Source organism: Meleagris gallopavo, chromosome 1 (genome assembly GCF_000146605.3).
Source record: "Meleagris gallopavo isolate NT-WF06-2002-E0010 breed Aviagen turkey brand Nicholas breeding stock chromosome 1, Turkey_5.1, whole genome shotgun sequence".
Lineage (NCBI taxonomy): Eukaryota > Metazoa > Chordata > Aves > Galliformes > Phasianidae > Meleagris > Meleagris gallopavo.
In genome coordinates, this window is record NC_015011.2 from 80,282,669 (window position 1) to 80,291,315 (window position 8,647).

Consider the following 8,647-nt stretch of genomic DNA (forward strand, 5'->3'; position numbering starts at 1 on the left):
GGTGAGGCCAGTCTCTTTTCAGTGGTACGTGGAGACAGGACGAGGGGAAACGGACATAAGCTGCAGCACAGGAAGTTTCGCACGAATGTGCGTAAGAACTTCTTCACGGTGAGGGTGACGGAGCACTGGAACAGGCTGCCCAGGGAGGTGGTGGAGTCTCCTTCTCTGTAGATATTCAAGTCTCGCCTGGACGCCTACCTGTGCGACCTGGTGTAGGGAATCTGCTTTGGCAGGGGGGTTGGTCTCGATGATCTCTGGAGGTCCCTTCCAACCCCTACAATTCTGTGATTCTGTGATTCTGTGACACCGCAGTCCCTCGAAGCTGAGGGAGGCTGTGGATGCAGAGGTCTTCAAGGAGCCTAAAAGTGTGCCATCTCTGGAAGTGTTCAAGGCTAGGTTGGATGGAACCCTGGGCAGCCTGAGCTGGTGGGTGGCAGCCCTGCCCATGGCACAGGGTTGGGACTGGGTAGGCTTTGAGGTCCATTCCAACCCAGGCTGTGCTATGGTGCTATGATAAGTGGCTGGGCAAGGTCATGAAAGAAGCAAATTACACAACATGGAAACATTCCGCTGCCATAGGCACTAGCCTATGATGCAATAAGCAGGTGAGACCCTGCTGTGGGAAGGGTCATGCAGCCATAATGGCAGTGAGTGCACACAGGGCTGATGAGGCTGCTTCATGCCCCGGCCCAGCACAGATAGCTGAGGCTGGATGTGGTTATTCCATGGCAGCAGTCTGTCCTGCTGCACACCTCACTGTAAGCACAGAAGGGAAATGCAGCGATTTTACTCCCTGCTCCTTCCAGATCTGTGATGTTCGATGTCGCTGGTCATTCGGGTTCTGGAGTCCCTTAGGGGCATGCTTATGAAACACTGCTAGATAGGAGTATTAACTTATCATCCTCACAAACCTAATTTCCCTGGCTACGATGGAAGGAACCCCTTGAATGTTATTGCACGGCCACGGCCCCAGAGGGGCTGCCCGATCGCGGAGAGCTATCAGCCCAGGAGTTGGGCTGGCAGACAGACTCCCGGAGCCCGGCTCGGGCTTACCGGGACGTGGCAGGAAGGCACCGTAGCTACTCTGTAGCCCCTTTTCCCGGTGGGCGGGGTTGCCCCATGCCTGGCGCTGGGCTCAGGATGCTCGGACGTGCTGGGGGCATCAGGGGGCGACGGAGACCGCGCTGAGTCTCTGCTTGCGGCTATTCGTGCCGCGGTTCCCAGAGATCGGGAGGTTTTGTTTTGTGGCTGGGCTAGAGCCGGCCTGCATTTTGACAGTGCGTGCGATGCGAAATGCATTGCACCTGGTGCTACGGGAAGGTCAGGGGTCAGGTGCAGCCACAGGGTCCTGTGCAGGTGCTGCGGTGACACAGAGAGCTCAGCAGAGGAACACAAGGACATGCAGTCATGCAGCTTGCATCATTTCCAGCTATGGAGATGGGATCCTTGGCTCATCAGATGCCCACATGCCTACTTAGTGAAGCTCAGGGAGCAGAAGCTGCTGAGATCATCATCATACTATGCCTTGCATGTCTTCCCTTATACCTATTCTCTTATACCTACTATGGAAGACTGTGTCTCATATCACACTGTACTATGCCCTACTCTACTTTACCTACCCTACCATGCCATACCAACACACACAGTCCCCAGAACCATACAGCAATACTCAGGCAAGGTCAAACAGTGCCTCTGTCGTGCTAGGTGCCTCCATAGGTACACTCTGATCCTATATGCACCCTTTAGAAAAGCGGTGAGGAGCGGGCTGGTGGCTGCTTGTGTGTGTGTTACAAATGGTATTTCAGATAGAAAAATAGTATTTTAGCCATGTAGTGAAAATGAGATGGCGAAAGGCAGTTTGTGGACAGCATGCCTTGTCTGGTGTGTTTTTGGTTATTTGGTGGGTCACGTTTTGTGACTTATTCACTGCCAAAATGTGGTACAAACAATCCCAGAAAATCACTCCTCCCAAGTTATTTGACCAAGAAAGATGCAGTCTCTGACACAGGGTCAGGTAAGTGCAGCAGCTGAGCTCATTCCTGAGTTTAGTAAGGAAATAAGATCCTATCATCTAAACAAGGGGGGAAACAGTGTTGTAGGTTTTGTGTGACAAACTGCAAATGAACAGGGAATACCTGAGAAAAAAGAAGCCATAGATAGAATACAAATTTTCCACATAATTCACTACATTCCTATCTAATGATGAAAGAATAGAACTGGGGCACAGCTGATCTAGAATGTGAAAGGCTCCTTAGAAAGAAATGCAACAATTGCAAGTGCCACAGAATTTATGGGCTCTAGGGAACGCCCTTTGTGGAGGGGTTGTCCAGTTGTCATCAGACAGACCTCAGCTGCTACCTGTGATGCAGCAGAGTGGAGCTCTTCATCAGACCACGGGCTGAGGAGAAGCAACTGCATTTGGCCTGCTTGGGGCTCTTTCTGAGCAGGGGGCTCATTAATATTTATCTATGTGTTTGTTTGTTTGTTTTGCCAGTAAAGATATCTTCCTCCACAGCAGGATCAGTCCTTACATAGACTCAAATCCACCTCCACACTTCAGAATCTTATTGTGTAAAACACTGTGCATACATGTACACACACACATATATATACACATGGAAATGATGACGAGCACGCCTTTGTGAAACCACAGCTCCACTATAAAGAAGAGGCTGCTGAGGCTTGTCATTGCAGGGTGAATTTAAAACAGCATCGCTGCTTTTAAAGTCATCCAGGAAAGGAAACCCGTCAAGGAAAGGATGGATGAGAAGATGTCAGAAGCATTTGCACTTAATATTCCTGGAGCAAGCCTGTGTTATTTGTTCCTGCAGCAGAGCTCTCTTCCCTGCCCCCTCTGGCAGACCCATGTGCGCACACAAGGATTCGTTCTCCACCCTTGCCAAAAATCCTGGTTTTGCCCCTTAGGTGCCATGCCCTCCTCCACCCTAAATAAGGAGTGGTGATGTGAAAGTCCTTGGGATGGGGGCTTGACTGATTGGACCAGTATGATGCATCAGTCCCTGCAGAGCTGGTGTCTTTCTGCCAAAGAATCATAGAAAGGTGATAAAATCATAGAATCAGAGAAAGATTATAAAAGCATAGAATGATAGAATTATTAAGGTGAAAGGGATCTTAATGCCCATCCCATTCCAGCCCCTGCTATGGGCAGGGACACCTCCCACTGGATCAGCCTGCCCAGGGCCCCTTCCAGTCTGGCCTTGAACACTAGCATGCAAAATTACCCCCAAGGGCCACCGCAAGGATGGGGACAGAGCAGGGGATGCCATGTTGTGAAGGTTCATGTGGTGCTGGTGGCCTTGGGTTGAAGCCTTCCACTCACTCAAAGCCCCATTCCTGCATGCTGGGTGTCACACAGGGAGAGAGTGTTGGAGTTGTGCCATGCAGGAGCCCTGTGTCCCCAAGCCAAATGTGACGTTGTCCTCTTTTCTCTTCCCTTCTCGCACCCTGCAGGACCCGGCACGGGGAGAGTAGACAATGGCTCCGTGAGCTTGGCCGTCCCACTGTGGCTGTTGGCAGCATCCCTGCTCTGCCTACTCAGCAAGTGTTAATACAAATCAAAATTAATAATAATAATAATAATAATAATTAAAAAAACAACACGACAACAACAACAACAACGACAACACACAAAACAAAACGCATTATACAGGAGACAGAGCGAAGAGAGGGGAGAGAGAAAAAAGAGGGGGAGAGAAGAAGTGAGAGGACCGTTTCTATCACAACAACTTCTGCCTGTTCAGGAGCAAAGAGGGGGGAGAGGAAAAATCACAGCAGGACCACTCAGCAACACTTACCTGATTTCCGACTGCCGGCCGTCACAGCACCGACCTCACAAGGAGAGAGGCAAACGGGGCACCCGCAGGGCCCATGGAGCCAGAGGATGCTGCGCTTCAGCCACACCGATGACACCGAGCTGAGCAAAAAGAAGATCCCTTTTCTTTTCTCTCCTCCTTGCTGTTTTCCATACTCCTCACCTGCCTTCCTCCCTCCCTCCTCTTTCTTTCTTGCGCAGAAAGAGGTCTTTGCTTCAGTGTCAATAGCCACTTAACTTTTTGGATGCCCTTGGTCATTTTTGTGAGCCGATGCTCAGGCACTTCATACTTTTAGGGAAAAGAAAAAAAAAAAAAGAAAAAATGAACAGAGCAAGTTATCAAAGCTCTCTGCGCACTGGTGTCCTATGAAGAACCCCTTCCTCTCTTCGCATCATTCCATGCTCCTGTGCACTTTGCTGAACGCTTTCTGTCCTGCACCCTCCCTCATGCAGCATCCCACTCTGGCCTGAAGGAAAGCTGTGTCCCTCCAACCCAGCCTGCTCTTTTATTTGCTTCTTTGATTCTCTCTTTCTCCCCCTCAATTTAGCCAAGTGTCTTTCTCCAGTGTGTGCCTGCGTGTGTGCGTGCATGCGTGTATGTGTGGCCCTTGTGCTCTGTCTTCTCTTTCTCTCTTTCTCCTGCTCTCTTTAAGCATGCCGAAGAACAGTCCATGTGTACATACGCCCATCCCACTGTAGATAATGTCCTGCCTTGTCAGTGTGAGACCACATGCTGAGAGATCTCTTGGGCTGAGAAGAGAGCTGAGGAGAGAGGAGCACCTGCAGCTCAGGGCCCCATGGTGGCCCCTCTCCAGAGTGCCTGGTCACCTTGACAGCAGGAGTCATTCTGCATCCTTTCTTCACCTTTTTTTCCCACCCACCCACACCCGTCTGGCTCTCAGCCTTCACGTACCAGCAGAGCAGCTCATGTGGGTGTGAACCCCACAGTGTGATCGTTCCTAAATAGAACCAATGCCCCCTTCTGTTGTTGTCTTACTGTGTGTTTACACCGCTGCCAGGATGAAGCTCACTTTGCAGCTTACACTTACGAAACAAATTGGGTCAGAAAATATCCAGGACCTGTGAATGTAAGAATAAAAATATCAGATCCAAAATTCTTGGCTTAGCCAGAAGGGGCTTCAAGTGGTACAGTGAAGGAATAGGCTACACTCTTCCCTTTTCCTGTCTGGAGGGTGCTGGGCCTGCTGGAGAGGGCTGTTGCTTCCAGACAGATCCCCTGGAAATGCCATGCAGGTGCTTGGAACTGCCAGGCCTCTAAGCACCTGCAAGCTGGCTTTTCCCTTTTTTGCCTATGAGTGGGCATAGCAGCATCATGCCCAGCATCTTGCACATCCCAAGGCCTGGTGCCTTCCTCCTGGCTGCCAGGCTCAGCTGTTGGGGCAGCAGCCAGCAGGCAGTTCAGCAGGCAGCCAGGGTGAGTGAGGAAATGAGAAAGGCTGAGGGCTGGATGGTGGCAGACTTGCTGTAGGCCTGCTGTGGGTTTGAGTGGTGTTATGTTATGCTCAGTCTCCAGGCCTTGGTGCCATCATGTCCCATATCCCTCGGAGTATTTGTATGCCCTGTCACTGTGACTGCATTTCAGGAGATCTGTGTCACTCAGCAAGTTGGTCACAGCTCCAGATTTCTTGCTGCAGCAAAGGCTCCTTGTCCTCTGCGGGGTGACCTTGCAGCTGCAGGCTGATGCTGCTCCCAAATCTGGGGCTGGGAAAACTCCACGTTGCCAGCATATCTGGGTCCCCCTGGATCTGCTGTCACCAGGCTGCCCCTCTGGTCTGGGTTAAGTCCTTCTTATTTAGGTTGAGGGTTCTCTTCCATGGCAGCCTGTTGGTCACTGTGAAGTCTTGTCCTGCACAGGTCAGAGCCCTGTTGGGGTGGTGCTCGCATGCTACGTCCTCATGGGTTTGGGTGTTTTGAAGAGTTTTGAAGAGATTATTATTTTTTTGAAGAAAGCACGGAGGCTTTTGTTTAAAGACAAATATGTTACGAAAAGCAGGACACCCAATTCCTGAAGCCATTTGCTTCTTCACTGGAGGAAATGGCCACAATCTCGATGCTGGCTTCTGGTCTTTCCTGCAGGATGTGCACAAATCCGTGTCCTGGTTGTGTGGCTGCGAGGCAGGCTAACAGCAGATCTACCCCAGGTGTGTCCAATGGGCGCTGCAGGCACTCCACTCCCCCAGATCTCTAGCAGGAATTATTCAGAGCATCTGCCAAGATAAGAGCTCAGATGAACAGGGGAAACATAAGGTCAGCTGCTCTCCCTTCCTTGCCCTTTGGCCATATCTCAAGCCCTTTCCTCTAGAGCTCTCTTTCTCTGCATTCATGTTCCTGCCTCCCCATTTCCTGCAGATAGTTATGCTCTTGCCTCCTACTGCCTCTTGTCTGCCTCGGGACTGGAGAGGGTGGTTTGGAACAGGACACCAGTTCCTTGAGCTTGTCAGTGTCATTGTGTTTGGTCGATGGAGATTTAACATTTAGTGTTATAAAAAGAAGCGAACGAAATGAAAAAAAAATTGTATTTCTTCTACCGGTTTGTAAATATTCCAAGAGTTACATGAAATGTCTGGTAATGTCCAAGCAGAGGAACAAAGACTTAGATTTAATATATGACCCCGTACTTGCTAGCAGATTTCAAACCCTTTTGGATGGCCAAGTGGAGGGTGGAGGCAAGTCTTTCTGGAAGGAGCTGGGCAGCAGGAGTGCTACCCCAGCCCTCGCACAACATTGCTTGGCACGTCTGGTGGGTGGCAGGCGAAGCAGGCAGTATGGGACTCTGCGGCTGACACCTGTACCATGGCACTTGTGCTCATTTTTGTTCATTTCCAGCCCCGCAGTTGGCGGGTATGTTGCTCAGTGATGCACCCTCCCCCTCCTCTCTTCACCAATGATGTTGTGTCGCCTCATGCTAGCACTGAGTGCATGTTAACGTGCCATTCATGAAGATTTCATTGGTGACATGCATTGTGTCGAGAGTTGGTCTTTGTCTGCACAACTTTCTTATGCCACTGACTGTCGCTGCTTAGGCAGACCTCATGTACTGCCAACTGCTCCCCTCTTGGTCAAAAAAATCCTGAATCCCACCAGTGGTCCTTAGCTCTGGGTGCATCCTGGCCATGCCCCCAGACCACTTGGCTGAGCAATCTCATTTGCAACGTCCAAGCCCCCAGCACAGATCAAGTTAGTCATGCCGTCATCTCAATGGAAGCTGCACGTCTGGAAGGGATCTTGGGGGAGCAACAGCAAGTTCTGAGGATTCAAGAGCTTTTTGGGAAGAGGATTTGGGAAGTCAGAAGAGCTGCATTTGAGTCCTCCTCAGCCTGCCATTGTTCAGCTCCATCGTGTGCTACATCTTCTTCCTCTCCTAATGATGGAGATCACGGGCAAGGATAGCAACTCTTCTCCAGCCACACCTCTGATCCAAGCACGCTGACCGGTCACCCACACCATCACGGTGCTTGATGTGATGTAGCAACAGTGACAGTCTTGTGGAGGAGGTGGTAGTGGGTGAGAAGCTCTCCCCCTCTCTCTTCTCCTGCTGCATGATCTCACCGCTTCTCTGGCTCCAGAACTTCTCAAGCTAGAGATACTAGAAGTGAACTGTCCCATGGAAAGAGCAGAATGGCAGGCAGGGAAGCAGAGGTGAAACTGGATGGTAATTTCCAAGGAGTGATGGCAGAGGGAATGGGTAAGGACGAGTGCTGCCCGTCACCCAGGCACAGAGCTCCTAGGCACACCAGCGGGCAGACTGTGCCTCTCAGCACTGGTCATAGAGTGGCTTCATTTCCAGCGGGATACCCAGAAGATATTTTATTTTAAACTGCATGACTCCTGCTACAAAGAGCTGTGTCACACCATTAAAGCCTCTTTCTCTTTTCCTTCTTGCAACATGCTAGAATGGTGCTCAGGTAGATCCTGCATCCCCCCAGAGTTTCTGCTTGGCTCCCATCAGGCCAGCCTGAGATATTTACCTGTGGGAAAGCAGAAGTCAGCTTGGGGAGGATATATAGGTGAAGCCCTCTGTATCTCTGCAGCGTAGGGAAATGTGGTGGCAATGAGATCAGCCAAAACAGGGCTTGGGAGAAACAAGCATCTCTCCAGGTTAACCCAGCAGGGTGGCAAGTGAAGAGTCCTTCCTTTGTTGCAGATTGAGGTCACTTCTATGCTGCAGTGCCTCAGCCGGTCTTGGTAAGCCCTGCAGAGGCACCCAGGCAACAGAGAGGAAGGGGCAATGCATGTCAGAAGGTCACAGGACTGTACTCCAGGTGCAGTTCCTAGGTAGGGCAGGACCCCCTTCCCCTTCCCCTCATCCCCCCCTCCCCCTCCCGTTCCCTTCCCTTCCCCACCCTGCCCCCACATAGATACGTCTGTATAGCCCATGCATAGGTGGATGCAAGGATAAGGTCAACTTGGAAGCCACTTGGTGAGCACAGCACCTCCCAGCCAGGACTGCTCTCCAGACTGTCACACAGGCACACACGCACACCCTGTGTCCTCTGCTGTCCTCCACCACACACAGCCCAAAATGTGCATGCTCCTGGTGATGGCTCTGTCTGCCTGGCACACAATGAACTTCTGTGCACGTGCGGGAGCACACGCGTGTGCGAGGACAGGGAGGAGGGGGGCAGAGGGCAAGTGCCTGCCCTGCGGGGCCACCGTCACCCACAAACCTTTCAGCTCTCCCAGCTGGAGCCAAGTTTCATCCTCTAGACCTTGTGAACAAAGGCCAGTCCCTTCTTGCTGCACGGCGGGGTGGTTAGAACTCTCCTCATTAACAGTGTTATATACATATAAATA

The 8,647-nt window shown here is 51.2% G+C and overlaps 1 protein-coding gene across 5 annotated transcripts in view; it reads left to right on the plus strand.

Moving 5' to 3' along the window:
* LSAMP (limbic system associated membrane protein) overlaps positions 1-8,645 on the plus strand; it is a 974,787-nt gene extending 966,142 nt beyond the window's left edge. For all 5 annotated transcript variants that reach the window (XM_019618792.2, XM_019618776.2, XM_019618784.2 and 2 more), the window contains one exon: positions 3,472-8,645. In XM_019618792.2, coding sequence (XP_019474337.1) covers positions 3,472-3,569 — 98 coding nt within the window. In that variant the 3' untranslated portion in view covers positions 3,570-8,645. The remainder of the gene's footprint in view (positions 1-3,471) is intronic.
* Positions 8,646-8,647: the final 2 nt, after the last annotated feature.